The 20615-nt window shown below is 39.7% G+C and overlaps 1 protein-coding gene across 1 annotated transcript in view; it reads right to left on the bottom strand.

Moving 5' to 3' along the window:
- Window positions 1-639: 639 nt before the first annotated feature.
- The window catches only part of cdkn2a/b (cyclin-dependent kinase inhibitor 2A/B (p15, inhibits CDK4)), a 21772-nt gene continuing 1796 nt past the window's right edge, over window positions 640-20615 (bottom strand). The window contains exons 2-3 of the mRNA XM_046047887.1: window positions 3150-3260; window positions 640-1818 (exon numbers count right to left, since the gene is read on the bottom strand). Of these exons, the coding sequence (XP_045903843.1) occupies window positions 1555-1818; window positions 3150-3260 (375 nt within the window). The 3' untranslated portion in view covers window positions 640-1554. The remainder of the gene's footprint in view (window positions 1819-3149; window positions 3261-20615) is intronic.

Here is a 20615-nt window from a genome sequence, read left to right as displayed (position 1 = left end):
GCTGTGTGTTGCATAAAGCCATAAAAACTTCTAGGCCTAAATGAAAGTAGGCTAATCTCTCGAAATGTAGATGCATAGCCCTTTTTTTATGACTGTTTATTCACAATGATTGTTACTCTTCGAACTGCAAGGCATCAATGCGGTATTAATATAAGAATAGAAACCCATTCAGAGTTCAATAAGCTAACGTCCTTTATACAGACAAATTTCTTTTTTTTTTTAAAGTTTAGTGGAGCATATCTGTCAATGGAAAGGATTTGCGTGACATATGCACGCATAAATAGGAGTTTGGCGTACCCACTGCACGCAATTGGAAAGTGTAAAGTCGTGTTAATAGTACCCACAATGATGAGAAGGGGTTGAAATTGAAAATTGCCTGAACATGTTGAAAATTAATGATTGCATCAGCCTGTGAATTCACCTGAGATGATCACGAGCCTGTATATTTACCGTGCAGTGTTTGGAAAGGCATTCGGGTTGTATCTGGTCTGTTTGTCAATATGCCTGAAAACCTGTTTAACAAAAGCAAATCCAAGGATAAGTCAGTAAACTAATAAAGTTGAAATGTTCGCCCTGCTGTGATATATTGCTCGTTTGGAATTCATTGTTCTTCAAACTCAACTCAAATGCAAAGCCAAATAAGGATTGTTTGATTGTTTTTATTCTCTGGTAGGCCCACCTATCAGTAATATATCCTTCAGACAATGTTTACATTGCACCATTTTGCTTCCATCCATCCATCCATCGTCAACCGCTTATCCTGCGTACAGGGTCGCGGGGGGCTGGAGCTAATTCCAGCTGACATCGGGCGAAAGGCAGGGTACACACTGGACAGGTCGCAGTCCATCGCAGACAATTTTGCTTCCTACATTAAAATGCTATCTTCTTGCATTTTAATAAATTGCATAGGCCTAATAGAGATCTGAATATCATTTGTACAAACATGAAATGGGACTTCCAAGTGTCTTCAGAATAAAGATAATACTTACAGAAGATTCATCAGTTGGCCACTATAATGTTCAAATGTGCAAAACATTTTAAATGGCTTTCGTGTTATTTGGTTAAATATTTGACATGGAAACTGTCAAAATCCGGTCATGTCATTAGGTTTATAACGAAAACCAAAGACAGTCCTATTTAAAAATACATTAAACTATACAAATACTATAGGCTTATAGTAAAACTGTACACTAGCTTATAACAGTCTGATTTTTATAGGCTTATCTGAATATTTCAGTAATCCAACGAAGTTAAAATTGCAACAAATTGTGTTCTAGTTGAGTAAAACTACGCTGAACAGCCCGGTGTTAAATCATTAGCCTATAACAATATTGTTCTGCTGTTATTTACCATTACAGCGACCCTACGCCTATAGATAGTCCTGATTTCGTTAAGAATAAAATAATGATGCCTAAAAACAAAACAGACAAATAAATAAAAATACATTTTACAGCAAAACAGTCTAAATGCATAATTCAGGCTGCAGGCCTCTTAAGGCCCCGTTTCCAGGAGTCCTGAGTCCCCATTCAAAACAAACAGCAGGAAACAAAAAGATCACAGCGGAGGCTTTAGAGACTCCAGAAAAGCAACCACATCGGTATTCCCCTCGTTTCTGGCCAAATCAACGGCCAGACACTTTGCATTGTCTCTGGCCCAAGGATCAGCCTGCTTCTCCACCAGCAGCCGCACAGTGTCCAGAAAGCCCGTCCTGGCGGCGTCATGCAGCGGGGTGGCCCCCGTGCTTCTGTCCGCCACGTTGGGATCAGCTCCGTGCTCCAGTAACACCTGAGCCACCGGCGTGCTCGCCATCATCATCACCTAAAGAATATAATCGTCAGTTAGAATCTAATCTAATTTGATTAGGCGTAGCCTTAGGCTATAAAACACTTGTAAAAAATCAATTAATTTATATGGAACCCTTAATAATATAGAAGAGAATTACGGATTGGTTTGACCTGCAATTTAATAATAGCCTATCACACTGATCAAATAATGATATTATATTATTGCACATTTGGAAAAAGCCTATGTGGCTAAACACATTACACGGACCTCGCCATGAAGAGTTTTACAGACGCTCGGGATACTAAGCTTGTAAAGAGATAGGCTATATGAACGTAGGCCTATAGCCTATTGTCCCACATGGACTAGAGTTTACTTTATCTGAAGAAATATGTTTGAGTGGAAATAGGAGAACGATGAAGCACTAGGCTACTGTTTCAAACAAAACAATGCGAACATGAAATCCCGTCTGGAATGACCGGCGCGGCGCCTTTTTGAAAGCTCCTTGCACATTTAGTTTCGTTTTCTTTAGCGTAATCGTTAAGAGAAATTATATTCTGTTAAGAGGACTTGAGAGGTAAGGATAGTTTTTTCCTCCCCCCGATATTTAGTGGGCTACAGCCTCGATCACTGCACATATGATAGCCTACAAAGTCTGCATTTTGAAATGCGCCTAAGTAGGAGCCTAAACATAAAACAATATTTCTGGTTTAAGATTGCCGTGGGAAATATCCTACTGACTGTCAATGGAAGCTGCTGTCATGTTAATTCTGCTCATTTGTTGCAGTAGTGTATCAGAGAAATACCAGAATAATCCAACATGGATGAGACACATTTTCTGTTGTTAGTTATGAGGACGTGGACGCGTTATTGTGATAATATCTAATAATTTTCATGGATCTCAAAGCAAAGGTGATCCTCATCTGTAGGCTACACTATTTAAATGTCTCGCTTAGCCCGATTAAAAACAATGCAGCACGAAAATGAATCATCCAAATCAGCCTTACAGCATTCAAGGCTGTGTTTGGTTTGAACTCATGCAGCCATACAAACTTCATAGTTTCGTTTCATTTAGCTGGATGGGAAATTCTTTTACTTTACCATAAATAGGGGAAAGCAGCATAGTGTTCTTCCTCAATACAAATAAGCCGAGGTTTGATCACTCCACAAAGACCACACAACTGCGCGTCATTTTTATGTGCGTCGCTTTTTAATATAAAAAGATCTTCCCTATGGAAGAGTAAAGTAACCTCTGTCATTTGAAGAGGTCAATGGTGTTAACTCTGTCAATGAAACACATTTAAGTGCGAAAATAGTTTGGTGGGGGTTTTTTTTCGCCGGCTGAAGGCGCATCTGGTGACACTGACCTGTAGTGCGGTTCGTCCAAAACGGTTCACCCCGTTAACTTGAGCTCCTGCCTGCAGGAGATTCTTCACTTCTGCCGCTTGTCCATTCGCTGCGGCAGTTGTCAGCGCATCCTGGAGAGACATTGTCAAGTTCACAAATCTGTAGCGATAACCTCTGTGACAGATTGCGTTGACAGGTAGCCAGATGATGCCTACTTGAGGAACAACAGCTAAAAACACACACGCACACACGCCAGAGAGCGAATGTCGAATAACTACGGCTCGGTGTTGATGTGTGACGGCTGGTCTTCCACCGTCCGAGGCTCGTCAGTTTGTCCCGACCACCGGCTATCTGGGTCGAATAAGCAGCCTAAACCGTACATCGCCTGTACAGCGATCGGTCGGTGTGTGTCTGGACTAGCCTGTGTTGAATGGGTGACGTAATTGTCTGTTGCTGCGTTGCTGCAGTGGCGCGATCGTGCGCATGCGCTGCTGCAACTGGTTTTTGACAGCAGGAGCGCCACAGTTTGCTTCCTTGTGTTCCTCCTCGATCCTGCTGCGCCGCGAGATGATGGAAACCAACTCTTCCAGACAAAATGGGACAGAATCCCGACAAAATCAAATATTTCTGTTCTTCCTCGATTTTTTATTAGAAAACGCAGCTGCACGTGTAGGTATGTACGATTCTGCAACTACTTTTGAGGCTTAAAGTTCAACATTGACCCTGGAAACAGACGCTGACTTTACAGTTTCACCTATGGTGCATTTAATAACACCTCTGCAGCTTTCACTCCCATCTCACGATCTTCATCAAGAGATGGAGTTTGCACAGTTAAACTGTAGGCTAGACGTTCACATTTACATTTTATTTGCTAAACTTTAATCAGACATCTACAAGAAATCCCTAAAGTGCTCCCAAAGAAATGGAAATTTGAGTATCAAAAGTTTCAAGGCGATTGTTAGCATACTCCCATCAGCTGATCAAGATCATGTGATATGATTAAAAGCCCCAGAACAGCTACTAAGTAGACCCTGAGGTGAGATAGTTTTGTCAACTGTAACCGATTTGTTTGTAAAGTCAATGAAGTGTGACAGCTAACTGTAAGGGAGATCAGTAATGGACAAACAGGCAAAAGGGCAAAAAGACAAACAGCACTCCTCATGGCTGGATTAAAAGAAGACTGAACTGCTGGGCTCATATTAGGCTACTAACCGTTCAGACCGCAAACAGCACTGATTAAAAAGAAAAAAACGAATAAACTAACAAAGTGCAAGAGCTTGCATCGATGTGTTTTGTTGTGCTGGTGTTGATATTGACCCACTGTTCTTGTTTCTATGTTGTTTTTTTTAATCTTTTAGTATCTGTAGGCTATTATTAGTGTGCATTGTCCCTGCTCAATAAACCTGAAATAAAATAAATCAATAAATGGTGGTGCAGGGTACTGGTGATGAAATATGACCAAGGAAGGTCAGTTTAAGTAGTACATCTGTGAGGTTTATCAGACTCAAAAACAGTTTATTAGTACCCCCAAGGGGTCATGCAGGAGAAAAGAATGCTGAATTGATGAATTGAGTTGATTCATTAAAACACAGCACTGTTTAGGGGACACTTTTGTTAAATCTAAAAGAAAAATTTTATTTCCTTTTTTTATAACATCTGGTGTCACAAAGTCAGAAGCCTTATGGTTGGGTGACCCATGTCCATTCAAAATCCCATAAGCCCCTGGTCATGTCAGCTGTGCATTAGTAGTGCATATTCACAAACAAACTATAATTTAAATGAGTAAAAAAACTGTTTTCACATTTAAAGCTTGGAGCTTTTGGGCCCCTGGAGTTTTGGGACTTTGGGGCTAGTTGGATGGCTTGCCTGGTTGGTAATCCAGATTCAGTGTCTGCTCTAAATTATACCAACAGCAAAAAAGGTCATCTGTGACTAACTGATACAAACAACCCAAAAAATTTGGGTCAGTTTTTGCTGAGCGGCCTAAAATAGATTTTTAGCGGTGCCATCATGACAGCTGTGTTGTGTTGACAGAGTTGTGAACCAAATGTATCATCTCAATAGAGACCTTTCACAAAATGATTGGAATGCCTTTCTGTCTCCACGGAGGAAGAGACAGCAGCTACTGTGTGTAAATCAGTGGTTGCTGCAATTGTTAATGTCTAATACATATGTGAGTTAGAGTTTTATGTGTCTTAATAATGTAAACTGTCAACAAGTCATAGTGAAACTGCAGTGTCACGCTTCTCCATTGTTTAACCTGCTCAACCACCGCCGTGAATTTCCGGTAATTACACACGGCCATGAAGGAGGAGAGACAGCCACACAAACACTGCGTGCAAGGCCTCTGTTAGGAATGTGACCTATAATTGATCAGTTAATGGAATGTGTGTTGTGTGAGGTGAGGATGGATAGACCGGTTGTTTTTCATAGATGGAATAATGGCTGCCTCTGTATCAAAATAAAATACATCACGTTTGCCATCAGGTTGAGTGTTAGGGAGAGTCTGGGCTTGGAATGAGGAAGTTTAGTCTTGAGAAGTGATTCATGGCAACATTTTACTTTATAATTAAACAGGATTAGAAAATTGGTTCAGGATAAATTTGAGACAAATATTTCAGTACCCTGCTTTATTTAAACCTACGTAAATGCAAGCACTGGCCTGCAGGCGTAGCTATCCTGTATGCACTCAGCGTCAGCAGTGCAAGTGTGGTGTCTGCTCCTCCTGTTAAGGGTCAGGCCATTTATCATCTTATTTTTGTCATTACAGAGTGCACTGAGACAAAATGTACTGCAAGCTGACAAAGTCTTCAGCCTGTGTAGGTTATTGCACACAACAAGTTTTATGTTAGCGTGTATGATTTGTTTTAAGATGTTGATTATTCAGCATGGTTGCGGGCAGCTGAGTAGTTCCTGATTTCATTCTTTGTATGAATAATGTTGAGCGACGTCTCATTCACTGTGACACACAAATTAAAACAGAAAATGTAAGGTGATAATTCACCCATCATTCAAACGCTTAATTCTTTAGTGTAATCAGGTCAATAAAATATAAAGCTGAAAATAAATAATTTGAAAACAAAACAGGTTTCAGCAAACACTGTAGTGCATTGACACACACACATACACACACATACACACACACACACACACACACACACACACACACACACACACACAAAAAAAAAAGCATCTCTTGGAAAAGTCAGAGAAGCCCACCTTTAGGTGTAGAAGCAACAATCTAGTGTTGACAACAGATGTTAATCAGTGGTGGAAGCAGCAATTAACATCCTTTACTTGAGTAAAAGTAGTCATACCGCAATCTACAAATGCACTCTTAAAAGTTACGGTTCTGCATTCAAAATTAAAAAAGTTATCAAACCAGAATTTTTTTACAATTTAATTTAGTTGTCATGCAGCAGAATGGCCTCTGTCAGAGTTATGTTATTAAATATTATCTTATTGAATTATTCTTACTGATGCATTACTGTATGAACAGCATGTTAATGTTGTAACTGGTCAAGGTGGAGCTACTTTCAAGTACTCTACACATTTTTGTATATGCTGGCTAGTTCATACTATATACGTGTAAGTTGTACTTTTAAAAGATGGTCATATGTTTTAAATGAGTTTTATCCGCAGAGTAATTATAGCTGTCAATAAATGTAGAGGTCTTTTTTCTCTGGAATGTGTAAAGTAGCATAAAATGGAAATGCTTATGTAAGTGAGTGTGTGGGAGAGCAATGCAATGATGCAAATTATTATTGATCATCACATGACTTCCCAACTCATCATCAGCGTGTTGACTCCATGTAACAGTAATTGCTATTGTAGTTGCAGCTGCATGAGTCTTTGGTCATACAATCTTTGGTTACATCGCAAGTCAGCAGTAATAAAGTGTGTGTGTGTGTCAATAGTCCTAATTCTCAGTTTATCTGTGTATATGTGAGCAGACCTGTGTGGAATGTGTGTGTTCGTCTCAGGGTTCACAGCCTGTATAGCGATGGAGGTTGAGTGTGGGTGGAGGTGTGTTGGTCTGGAAGTCCCCTGGGTGCGCGCGCATGTGTGTCTCTGTCTGCTTGTATGAATGTGTGTGTTTGGTGTGAGAAAAAAGGGCACTGTGAATGATTACAGACTTTATGGCTTATGTCTTTTATGTTCTGTTTAAAGTATGGAAGAATAAACAGATAACATTTTTTTACATAGTGTAAAAAAAAAAACGGGGACTTTGTAAGGGACAATTAAAGCTTGCTTTTAATAACAACCAAGGCCATCATCAAACATGTCTTAGACAGTGGTTTTTCTTTGTAGGGCTTGACTTCATGACATCAGTGCATTTGGAACGCTCTTTTGGTCAGGAAAATACTTTAGGAAGAAAGTCCTCCTCTTTATTGCTAAATTTAGCAGCTTAGTTTGGAGAAAAGCGGTCAATAGTGATGTGGGCATCATTGTAATCTGTCAGTTATAGTTTTTCTCACAGAACCTCTGAGCCCTCTTGGTATTTTGATTTTACAGCCTCTGGCTTCTGAGGATTAATGAATGCAAATGTTTACTCTGATATGGTACTTCAGTTTTTTTTGTTTTTTTTATTTCTTATCATTCACATTTCGCTCCTCACCGAACCATGCTCTGCATACTAACATGGCTGCGCAATCCAAACCACTGTCCTCGACAGCCGAGGAGGGGAATACCTATGCTCTGATTCCCGGCGAATGAAATCACCTCCTGCTGACTGTTCATTTGAAATCCCCCTTTTATTACTTGTTGTAAATGGTGTTGGTGTCTGCGCTTTTGATTGTTGAAAGCTGACTGTGCTGATGAATTTAACAGTTAGCACTTCAGGGATTTACACAAATATAGTTATCGTTGTAATGGCACTCAATCTAGACTTGGACCTAAGTTTAAAATTCCTGTAACATGCCATTTTTTTTTTCTAGTTCTGTTTACTCTCTCTCTGTCATTTCCACATCAAAGAGTGGGCTTGTGCATACAGAAGAAAATGCCATTTTTGTAAAGCACAGTTGGTAGCTCGAGTCAAATAGTACAATATAAGCTGAAATGTTATATTTCAGCCTCTTCCGAGTAGCCTTATGTAAACTAATGTTAATTTAACAAATATATGTGAAGTATGCCTGTAACTGTCACCTTGGTTTTGCCTCCACCCAGTGGTATCAGCAGACACAATGGCTCACTTTGGGGCTCACTCAATGGGGCTCACTTTCTATAAGCCATGCAAAGGCACACATCTATTGATAGCTTCTCGTTGCTGCTAAGCAATTCTACACAATATGTGGTATTTCACCGTGCTGTGATGAGTAGAGGCTCTGCCCTACTTACGCACTTTTTTTTTATTGCATCTGCCTGATGTTATTTGTTTCTTAACCTGCTCTGGCACTTCCCAGAGAATTAAAATGATTAAGACAAACTGGTTTTAGACCTGTGGTGTGGTGATCTTCACGCCGGGGTTATATTGCACAAAAGTTCAATGACGTTCTCTGTTGTGGTTCAGTTTGACTCATGTATCCTGATATGACCTTAGACACTGATCTAGCCCCTCCTCCACTATTTGCACCGCTCATTACATCAAAGGCACATCACAAACCATGACTTAGGTTAAACACACACGAAAAAGTATAATGTATTGCTGATAAAACCTTTGTTATGTTGGTATTTTTTTTGCTTTGAAGTCCTCTTGTCGGAACACATTCCATCAGCGGAGGGATAACAGCCAGAAAGAGGGAGGGTTTAGTTTTATACTTGAGGTTACTTTTTAATACCAGCATAATTGATCCATTCATTCAGTCATAATATGCAGTTAGTCTTAAATTCTTTCGTCTTTACAAAGGTTACAAAGCTGTGCTGCAATTCTCATTCATCTATTAGTTGTAGTAGGATGGAAACAGTTCATCTCAGAGGAAGTGGCCTCATACGCGTAGATCAGGGAATGCTTTGTCTCACTTTTCTGAGGCCAGTTTGACCTTGGCATGGCTTTTTGAACAAAAAGTGTACTTCTGATTTTAAAATTTTTGGCAAACGTGCGACATTTCTGCTAGATACTGGATCAGAGAGGGCTCATACTAAAAATAGTTTTATGTAAAAGACAAAGGAATTTACAAACAGAAGCAATCTCCCAATAACAATCAGCATATATGATATTGAAAGGCCCTCGTGGCAAATCAGTCTCTAACTGGACTTTGGCTCATTCCGTGAAAATATCCAAATATTTTATCTGGTTATGTACCCGCACTGTGATATTTGGTGTTTGTGACGCATTACATTTTAATTTAGACTGTTACAATCTAAATAGGTCATCCCATGCAAGACAATTTAGAGAAACACTCCAATACTTAATGTAAAATCAGTGTATGATGAGTGTAAATGACAGTGACACATTTAATATTCACTGGAGGTTTGTGCGATTATTGTTACGTTTTAATATACATTTTCCAGCTTCTATTGAGGTGTTCATTTAGGCACCAAATGTCAAGCACGGTGGAAAGGTCATTTGGCCTCTTGGGTGAATGCTGAATCATACTCTGTAGCTGAAACGGTTTCACTGTTCTGTAAACATCTTCCATTTAACATGTTCTCACTCATTTGGTGTAAGGCGATGGCGTGACTTCTTAATGTCACCGATGGTTGGCTGGAAATGTGTTTTCACTTCTAACAAAAATAAGCCTGTTATTATCGTGTTCGCTAAAGCTGAGAGCTTTTAGTGGTGTCTTTTGAAATGGCTTCTGGTCTTGTTCTTCTTAAACATAAAAAATGTATTGACAGATTTTTACATATATTAATTCATAGTCTTTGACACCTATATGTGTGGCAAGACCAGTAAATCCTGGTTGAGCAGGACACTGTGTATAGTAGCTGCTGAGTGTAATGTGTGTGCCACCCTTGGTCTCATTGCATCGCATGCACACACGCGCACACACACACGCGCGCACACACGCGCACACACACACACGCACGCAGGGGTACACACACGCGCACACACACACACGCACGCAGGGGTACACACACGCACGCACACACACACACACACACACACACACACACACACACACACACGATATCAGTAAGTTTTTTGTGAGTGTGTCAGAGGCATATAAGGCCACAGATTTTCTAGGACTTGGCTGCAGATGGGGCGCAGTGGGTGGAGGGAGGGAGGTATCTGAGGGCACTCAGCTTTTGCTTCCTGCCGTTTGCTTGTTGTGCCAGTCACATGCACATAGAGCAGCCACCGCCCACATATGTATGACTGTCTCGAGCCACTGGGCCACCTCAATAGTAATGCTGCAATAGACAGACATTGAAAGAATGAGACTGCAAAATGGGAAAGAATTCAGAGAGCTAACATATGGTTTTTACAACAGTTGACCTATAGGTTGCTCTAACAAGCAGTCTATTGTGCATTGACACAGAATGTCTGCCGGTGGTCAGAGTCAGGGCACACGCTTATATTGAGCGGATTTTAGTTCCTTTATTTTCTCTGGAGATATTAAAACATGCTGTATAGTCAGTTTACAGTTGTTTATTTTTCAAGAATGTGAACATTTTTACAGTGATGAAACAACACTCTTATAGCCTGGGCAATAAAGGCATCATTTGAGTAATTGATGGTTGGATAATGATTAACAAGGATGTGACATCATTCCTCCTTGTTATGACAATGATTACTAGCAGCACCTTAAGATTAACTTACACAAACAAAAACCAGTGTCTTTATAAAATGTTTATACCTGAGTGGGAGCACTTAGAGTATTTTCCGTATTTTGTCAATATACTGGATGTATAAAAGGCAAGGCAAGGCAAGTTTATTTGTATAGCACATTTTAACAACAAGGTAATTAAAAGTGCTTTACATAAAACATAAAAGCAACAGGGAAATATGTAAAAGTTTAAAAGCAACATAAAATATAATAAAAGTTACAGTGTTACAATCAGAGTTAAAAGAGTTAAATGGAAAATAAAAACAGACTGAGGGGTTGAGCAAATAATTGAGTTACAATTATTCTGAAAAAAGAATAAACAGAGAAGTACACTTAATCCACTCTCTCTAGCTGGTCTGTACTCGGGTCCACAGCAATCTTTGGGTCCACTGAAACTCCAAAAACCCTCGGACACTACAGAGAACACAGGACATGTCTGTCATCAGGCCACTTTGATCCAGTTATACTCTAGACGGACCTGCACGTTTACAGGTGGACAGAGGTTCCTGCAAATCACTCGGGCGCGAGATTCAGAGTGTTCTTCTTTTGTATTTTATTTGTGATAATACAACAAGCCTGAATGATTTTTCACAGGGCGTCTAGTTGTTTCAGAGTTGTCAGGTAGTGGCCTTGCTTAAGCAATGCAATCAGGTTGTTAAGCAGGATAACCTCACAGAGAGGTCAGTAAAGAAAAAAAGCAATGAGAGACTGAGCACAACATTTGTCTCACTTATCATGAAGCCTTGATGTCATTGTTTCATACATTTTCTAGCTCACTGTTCTTCAGTAAGACTTCTTTATAATATTCAATTCAGTAAGACTTTATTATAACTGACTGATTTTTTAAACCTATATTCAACACAGCAAAGTTGAAAACCTAGTTTTCCTAATCTATGCCGCCAGTTCTCCACATTGAACGCCTTTAATGTGACAATAGATGGAATAAGCGTTTTCTTCCACAGTCCCACGGATGTAAAACTATATTGAGGGTTTTCAGTATGCTGTTATATCAGATCAACTCTTCCCTTCAATAAGTTCCAGCTTGAGCTAGTCATGTCCGCTCTCAGAGCTGTGTGGGTGGCCAAAATGCTTTCACGTTTGACTTTAACATCACTGGAGGATTTGTTAAAAATTCTTAAGGTCCATTTTTTCATGAAATCAAGTTTTGGGAGGAATATGATTCAGCATTTTGTAGTAGCCGTGTTTTCTGGCAGCATTTGTACTCCCACCTCTTATTAGAGATAAATTAACACCCAGTGTATTTTTGTATTTACAGAACAGAGTTTGGAGAGACAATATGCAGCTCTTATTCAGCAGAAGTGTTTGCTCTGTACTGAGGGTGTGGTCAGTTGTCCTGCTGTTTTTCTTGCCATCAGAATAAGGGACTCTGCTCTTAGACTGATTGTGAAGTTGGTGAGGTAAATATTAAAGTTTCCATTTTACTCTCTGTGAATGTTGTCCACATTAAACCATTTTCCTCTGAGAAATCCATTTGTGCTCACACTGCTGTGTACTGACTTCCTGTGTGTTTACCATTGGTTGAGGGGGCGCGGGGGCGTTTACTGAATGGATGTGAGACGATTACTCAGCGGAGATACTGTGTGGTCTGATCCAGACAGACCTATCGTTCTAAAAAACGTTATTGGACGCAGAGGGAGTGTGGACAAGAGATTTATAAAGATGCACCGAAAATAAACATTTTCCACTCACCCAAACATTGCTTAAAACATTTAACTCCAAACTCAGTACGCTGATAAAAGCCACAAGGCCGAGGCCGAAAGCTCAGGAAGAAATAATTTGAGAGTTTTACAGAATTATTTGTCAAATATTTCACTGAAAATGTGTATTTAATGCTAATAATAATAATAATAATAATAATAGTAGTAGTTCTGTCTTTTTCTTCTTCTTTACCTTTATTACTATTTTATAAGAAGTAGACGAGTGATAGAAGTAGTGGGTGGTAGTAGTCCTGATCTTGTTCCTGTTAAGTTTTTGGCCTACAAGATGAACAGAAAGAGAAACCTACCAGTCAGCACAGAATAACATCACATGATAAACCAATGCTGAGTCCAATAATTAAAGGTACTTTGACTCATAAGTTTCATGCCATGGTGACAGCTCATATCTTTACTGACTGACCTTTGTTTTTGGAAAAGCATTTTGATTAGCGTAGAATGCCCTTACAACAGCCATTACGTTGTAAATCATTATGTTCATTATTATCTTTATTATGATTATTATTTTACCATCAATAAAGCTTATCTTGACTTTTGTAAATGCATTTTTACTGTATTTGTTGAGTTTGATCACCACCAGGGGGCAGAATTGGATTTAAATGAAACCAGGCCATCCGATTGATTTGTAGAAAGAGCAGATTATGGTATACTCACAGTTCTGTTGGAAGTATAGGTGTGGTTATGAACTAATTATAATGTGTTAAATAGACGGACTGGGGATTTTAATCATAAAAAATAATCTGCAGCTGAATATATTTGTGAGACAAGTAACACTGACAAATAGCACTTGGAGTTCTACAAGCATAAAGGTTTGCCACACTTAATATAATCCTATAATCCAAAGGCTTAAAAAAAAACTATAATTGAACATGATATCTGACTGTAACATTTTTATCTCTCAGCACCGCTTCTTCACTCATTTAGTTTTAGTGAATAATGCAGTTATTGCCTACAAAAATTAGCAATTGCCAGTACCCAGTGGACAAAAGAAACGTTATTGGGAGTTATTGGGGCCAAATGTTAGATGTTGAAGTCAGCAGAGAGGAGATAGAGGCTGCGGCCGTGCGGTTTGAGCTGCTCTCAGACAGATAATGTGTGTAGTCACCCGCCCTTTGCCTCCCCCCCTCTGCCTCCCACATCAACACCATCCCTCCGGGCAATATGAGACGTCTGGGAGAGCAGAGGGGTGAAACTGGAGAGATGGCGCAGTCACTGGCCCATGTAATAGAACGATAGAGGAGTGTGCCGGCGAGGACACACACACACACACACACACACACACACACACACATTTGTAAGTTACATGTGAATATGCGGAGCGGTAGGAGTGTTTAGACAGCAGTCCAGCATTCATTTTGGCAGTGGTTCTGTCTTTAAGTTCTTACAGTGCTTTCTTCTTTGCCACAAATGATTAAATTTTAGGGTTTAATTGTAATAAAATAAGCTTTCAAGAAGTGTATAAAATAAAGTGTATAAAGTGCTTGAAACAATGCAGATTTGATTTATTTAATCTTGAAATGATAGTGAAAAATCACAATTTCTCAGAGCCAGAAATTGGTTGTTTTGTCCACCAACAGTCCACAACCTGAAGATATTCAATTTATAACCATGTAAATGAGAGAAAACAAACAAACCCTCACATTTTAGAAGCTGGAACCAGGAAATATTTCTCGACAAGTGAACTCACCAAATAATCACTTATCCAAATTGCTGGCATTTGAATAATCACCACTGCACACAAATTCTATAGTCAGTTAGCAAATAACATTATCATTGCTGAAGTGGGAAAAAGTAAGAAAACACTATCGGAATTTAGTTAAATTAGTACATTATACCAAAAATTAATGCTTAGATAAATTGTGTTTAAACTACACTTTGCACTACTTTTTGTCTGAGCAAACTGTGTAACATTAGCTCTGTAACGTCTGTGTTCTGTATCAGATAGTTGAAATTAAGCTATTTCTGAGGGAGTGTATAAGGTGTGGTAGAACTGTATTTGGATACAGATACAATAGAAAGGCTCAAACTAAATTTGTCATCTTTACCTTTATAAAACACTTTTTAATTAAAAATGTAATTAAAATCTGTTGAGTATTATTTTATTTACCTCAGCATGAAACAAACATAATTTTACTCATAGTCTTTATCGAAATAATAACTTCTGTGAACATACGTCTGTAGTTTTGCAGGCAGACTGCTTAAAGCTGCACAACCATGTATTACGGGGGTCTTGTAAATGCAGGGAGGGAATAGATCCCTGCCCCGAGGATGGTAATTTCTCTGTCTTTACTATTAGCCCAGCAGCTTTAGCCGCTTCCTGTCATGTGCTCTGGCTGTCTCCAAGTGGTCTGGACTGAACACCTGTTGTCACTAAGCAGGTTAAGACGTCTCAGATCTGTCATTATGAACTTGAGCATTACTATAGAAAACACAAGCATGAACGCAGGCAGATGGACATACAGTACAAAGGCACTGACTGCCTGTCTGTTGTGTCCCTGCCTGTCTGCCTAACAACCCAATGAAAATAAGTGTTCACCACTTTCCATCAGCTCATTCAAACTATTTACCTGGATCTTATTTTTTAAAATTGACAAAAATCTATTTTAAAATATTTTAAGTCAGGTGGCTGACAGTGCAACATTCATGTGACGAAAATCAAAACAAATGCCTCATTGTCTGGCAGCGCATGTGACAGCAACACTGCGCACTGTTTGAGAAGCAAACAATCACAGGAGAGATTCCACTTGCAGATGGTGAAGAATATGTCATATATCATTGTTAACTTCTAATTTGATCCCCATTCATTCCACAACTGTCCACCTGACGGGGAGGATTTCTAAATACAACCCTACACCACTAGATGGCACTGTGCCGTCAGCGATTTCCTCCTCTCAGAGCACACTGACCTTATTCCCTATCTATCTAATTACACATTAGACCTGTAATATGCCATTCCACATCCATGGGTCTCAGATGAATGGTTTCCCCCTCCCTTCCTCTTCTCATCTCTCTCTCCTCCTATCCTTTCCTTTTTTCCTCCCCCCTCTTCACACTGTTCCGGCCAGCTTCCCTCAATTACTGTCAGGGGCAGGCCACAACATCGGGGGAGGCTCTGCATGTGGACTGGAGGGTGGGGAGGTAGGGGAGGGAAAGAGGAGGGGTATATGGATGTGATGAGAGGAAGAGACGGTTGCTGACATACCAGCGCACGATATATGTTTACAGGTGTGTTTGCATGTGTGTGGGCATGCGTGGCTGTTTCCTTGTCTGTGGGTTTGTGTGCTTGTGTGATATGCCCATGGGGCAATTGCTTGCCACACACCATGGCTGTTGTAGCAACGACACTGTGACGACAACAGTTTGACATTTGTGAAGGATAAATATATTCCACTTAGAATGAAGCTATTACCTTCTACTAGTTGTTGTGAAAATAAAAAAAAGCTATAAAAAAAATATGACACCATCTGCAATGACGGTGGACATTAGACTATATGTGTAATGTGCTTTTTCTCATACCATGTAATATGCAGTAAACAGATGAATACTTAGTTATACATACGGTTTTAACACAACACATCGTGCAAAGTTTGTAACGCCTTACTCATATGTTTCATTATGATTTCTTTCATAATTTATTTGCTTTTGGCATACAATTTGCATTTACATTTGTCTTCTTAAACACAGTTTTCAGACTGACAGATGTTAAAGTATCTTGACATTATATTGTATGATACATTGTGACGCTTTAGACTATTTAGAAAGGCAGATCTTTGAAAGGTAGATCTCAAATAAATGTCAGCATCATGAGATATAAAACATAGATTTTAGACCTCCAATAAATAATAATTATATAGTAAATCTGTCTTTTCACTATTATAAAGGATGCAGAAATGCCTGAAAATACTCAGCTGTGGCATTTATTCCTTTTTTGGTAGACAGGAAATCAAACCAGTGATTTTGACATTACATAGTAACCTAGCGTGCATGTCTAGGTGGGAGGAAGCCAGAGCACCCGGAAAGAACCCACACAGACATGGGGAGAACATGCAAACTCCACACAGAAAGGCTGGGGCAACCGCAGTTTGAACCCACGACCTTCTTGCTGTGAGGTGACAGTGCTAACCACTGCACCACTGTGCCGCCCCCCAGCATTCACCCATTTAGTTTAATTAGTCTCAGTAGTTTAAATCTGAGCCTGAATTTGGAGACAGTGTTAATGCTGATATACTAATTAAAAGCTTATTATTTAATGTCAGCATCAAAGTCACCAAATCTTCCATTTCTCTCTTTGTATTTGTTTTTTCCCCACCACTTGGTTTGTTGGCAGTTGCCTCTGTCACTACAGTGGCAAGAAATTTTATGATGTACGATGAGATGTATGGACACGTAAATTGGACCCGAGAATCAAATAGTTTTTGTTGTAACAAAAGAGGGAGTTTTTTAAAAAAAGTTTAAAAAAATAAATTTTACTTTACATTGAATTCATATAAGTTTTATTCTTGTCTGGATACCAACTCCTGAGACATTTACCTTTGCCCAAGATCATTCCTGTGTTTGTGTTTGTCCTGTGTTTGTAAACGCCTCTTGAAGGTCTACAGGTCAGGTTGAAATAATTCTCCCATTCCCTAGTTATCTTCATTATAAACTCAGGCAGGCTTGCTTCATTAAGAAGCCTGTTCATGCCTCGTGCCCCTGCAAAATACTTCATACATAAAATCCCTAATTTCCTGTCTGGGTGAGTGTAATTAATTGAATCATTTGACACTGAAGAGAGATATGTATCATTCAGTTGGGGGTGTCGTCACTCTGCAAGGCTGTGGCCACAGATGTTACAGTGTACCTACAGTACGGCGTGGGATTTTGACTCTATTTGTTTTTTTGGACAGACGTACTTTAGGGAATTCGCCAGGCCTAACATCTGTCATTTGTAAAGTGGATTGTGTTAAATGTTAGAAGACAATAGATTCAAGTCAGGTCACGTTTATTTGTATAGCCCAATATCACAAATCAATCAATCTGTGCAGCATATATGACCACACATTATTCATTCCAAATACTTACTTTGCCTGAAAGTTTATAACTTATTACACTGTTACACACCGTTTCTCCATATTGAAATTCCGTTACTGCTAATTTTAATTATTCTGTACCTGTGGCACCTATTCCACTTGTCCCTAGTCCTGGGAGAGGAATCTCTCCTTTGTGTCTCTTCCAGAGGATTCTCCCGTTTAATTTTAGCTATGGCGGCATGTAGATCTGTTAGTCCACCCATTTGGAGGATTAAGCCTATTATCTTTGGTGATTCCCTGATTTTTCTAGTCGTGCCACTATGAGCTTCACATTTGTGGTATTATATCTCGCCATTGGATTCATGGAAATCTATCGAATAGTTGTTGCTAAAGATGAATTGTATTAATTTTAGTGATCCCATGGTTTTTTATCAAGCGCCATCATCATGTTGAAATTTCAGTTTGTCCAATACATTTGGTTTGTGACCAAATATTTGCAAAACATATGGCTTTCACATCAGCCTCAGTTACATATTGTGTTTATAATTAGCAAATGTTTACATAATAAACTTAGCATTATACTTGCTAAACATCAGCTTGTTAACATTGTGAGAATGTTAGCAAAGCTCAAAGCACCACCTCACAGAGCCACTAGCATGGCTGGAGACTCAACTGCACATGCAGCCATAGTCCAGGAAATAATCATATCCACAGCATTAACCACCACAACCAGGCAAAGCTGCTGCAGCTGTGCACACAGCCAGTGGCTATAATTAGCATTAATTGCTAATATAAAGTGTTATGCCATCTTTCCTTTTTATAGTATTTTTATATTAGCGTGTCCCTAAACTGGCAGTGTATTATAACTGGACCGACACTCTTAATTGTTCCAAATCTTAATGTGAAATAATGCAAAAGCTATTATGAGGGAACGTAAAAGTATTTCAGAAAAAGCAGGGCAAACCTGACCCAACATAGCAGGTGCCCAAGACATACCACTTTGCACTTCTTGCTGAACTTGTGCATTTAAAATATGACCCTAATTTTGCTCCCTGTTAAAGAGAACTTTCCAGATTGAGTTTCTAGGTATAGATGGTGTCTTATGTGGCTCAGCTTGTATATGACTCTGAGAAAAGTTATTGCTGTAGGCACAAATTGATTTGACCTGAAAAATGAGTTTACTTCGCTAAGGTATACAGAGGGACAGGGTGAGGTCAGATTAGTAGTTTAATAAATCTTTGGACTTCTTATGCACTATTACCTTGCTTGGAGTAAAACATTGTATCAGTTAGGGCTGTTGCGATAACCGCAAAATTGAGATACCACGCTATTGGTCAAGCCTACCACGGAGGATGGCAAGCACCGCAACAACCGCAGTGTTCATACTTTACACTTCAGGGTGTGTTAAATTAATAAATTAGTACTTCAAAAGTTCCACAACCATAAAGAGCTCTGTAACGGTTCAAGGACAGACTGCCATGGGCTGTACGTGACCTGACTTCAAACTTGTAAGCTGTAAGTGTTGCCGTGTTTTGTGTTGTTTTACTGTTTATTTTAAAAGTTAGCTAACTTGGCGTTAGCATATTGCGCGGCTAATGTGACTAGTAGGCTCGGTGATGTTGGACTAACATTGTAATCCTGAGGGACAGTCGAGAGAAACTGTGAACGGTAAGCCTCATTTGAAGCTCACTAACTAACGAGCGTAGTGTGCCGGATGCCTGCAGCTGTTTTTCCATGTTGCTTTCTGTGGAAATGTTGTTATAACCTAACTACAGCGCAGTGGTTAGTGTACAGCATATTCTGCTCCACACCTGCTCTGTGTGTGTGCGTTGCTGCTGTATGTAAATTGACTTGATAGCCCTGAAGGTGACAATAGAGCTAACGTTATGTATGAAAAAGACACGGTCAAACTACAAAAATGAGTTTGCTTGGCAATGTTGTTGACTAGCACCCAGCAGCTAGCTTGCTCTGACCATAAAGCTGCTGTTAGCGGCTCGCTGTGCAGTGAGGTGACAGACACAGACACTCTTACTATGCTATATGCCACCAAATTACTTAATTGATGAATAAGGCGATAATACTGCATACCGCGGTGTTGAGCCCCAACATACTACCGGGGGGAGAGTTACTTCACCGCGACAGCCCTAGTATCAGTGTTGATGTTTACTCCGCAACAGACTTTAGGAAGTCTTTGATTGTACCTTCTGAAAGGTTTACTTGTTCTGGTAATGTAAGAGCTGGGCAGAGTGAGGAAGCAAAGTGAGCTGCTAAGTAGCACCACAGTCCGTCAGCCACTAAGCTGCTCCGTCAGAGCAGCTGGGGGTTAAGTGCCTTGCAGGAAGACAAAATGATGGCACTGTAGTTGCAGACACTTTCTCATTTTCATCACCCTGCCCAGATTTTGCCAACTAGTCCAGGTACTAAAACTGGTGAGAAATTGGATACGAGCTCATTTGTCTTCAAGCTTTTGCGCTGCCGGCATATCAAGGCTTCAGTTACCCTTGTGCAAATACAGTGTGACCGCAAACATGAGACCTCTTCATTAAGTCATAATCATGCACAGTGAGAAATGTGAAAAAAGACATTTTTCTCCTGCAGCTCAGATAGAGAAGCATATTTGGTGATGATTTTATTGTAACTATGTAACCTTTTGCTGTCAATGATGATGGTATAAATATTATTTTTTAATAATACTTTTTTCATTTTAACATCATGTAATGGCAGCTTTTTTGGACAAACTAGCTCTAGTTTGCTTCTTTCGAATTTACTGAAAATCATTCCTGTGTTCTCAACAATAATGTCCTTTTTACCTGAGCCCGTCTAAACCGCTGTTGCTGCAAAAAGGGATTCTTAGGGCTAAAGGGGGAGGGGGTGAAAGGGTGAAGAGTGGGGTGAATCTGTGGTGCATTGTGGGTGCACATTAATTGAATGGGCTCGGGTCCTGAATCCCTAATTAGGGACAATGGATGTGACATGGGCAGCGCAGAAGCAGAGAGCTCTTCTGAGAGGTAAGTGGGGAGTTGAAGGACAGC

This window comes from Micropterus dolomieu, linkage group LG04 (genome assembly GCF_021292245.1).
Source record: "Micropterus dolomieu isolate WLL.071019.BEF.003 ecotype Adirondacks linkage group LG04, ASM2129224v1, whole genome shotgun sequence".
Classification (NCBI taxonomy): Eukaryota; Metazoa; Chordata; class Actinopteri; order Centrarchiformes; family Centrarchidae; genus Micropterus; species Micropterus dolomieu.
Note: the sequence above shows the minus strand (reverse complement) of the source record. Positions and strands in the feature narration are given on the sequence as shown.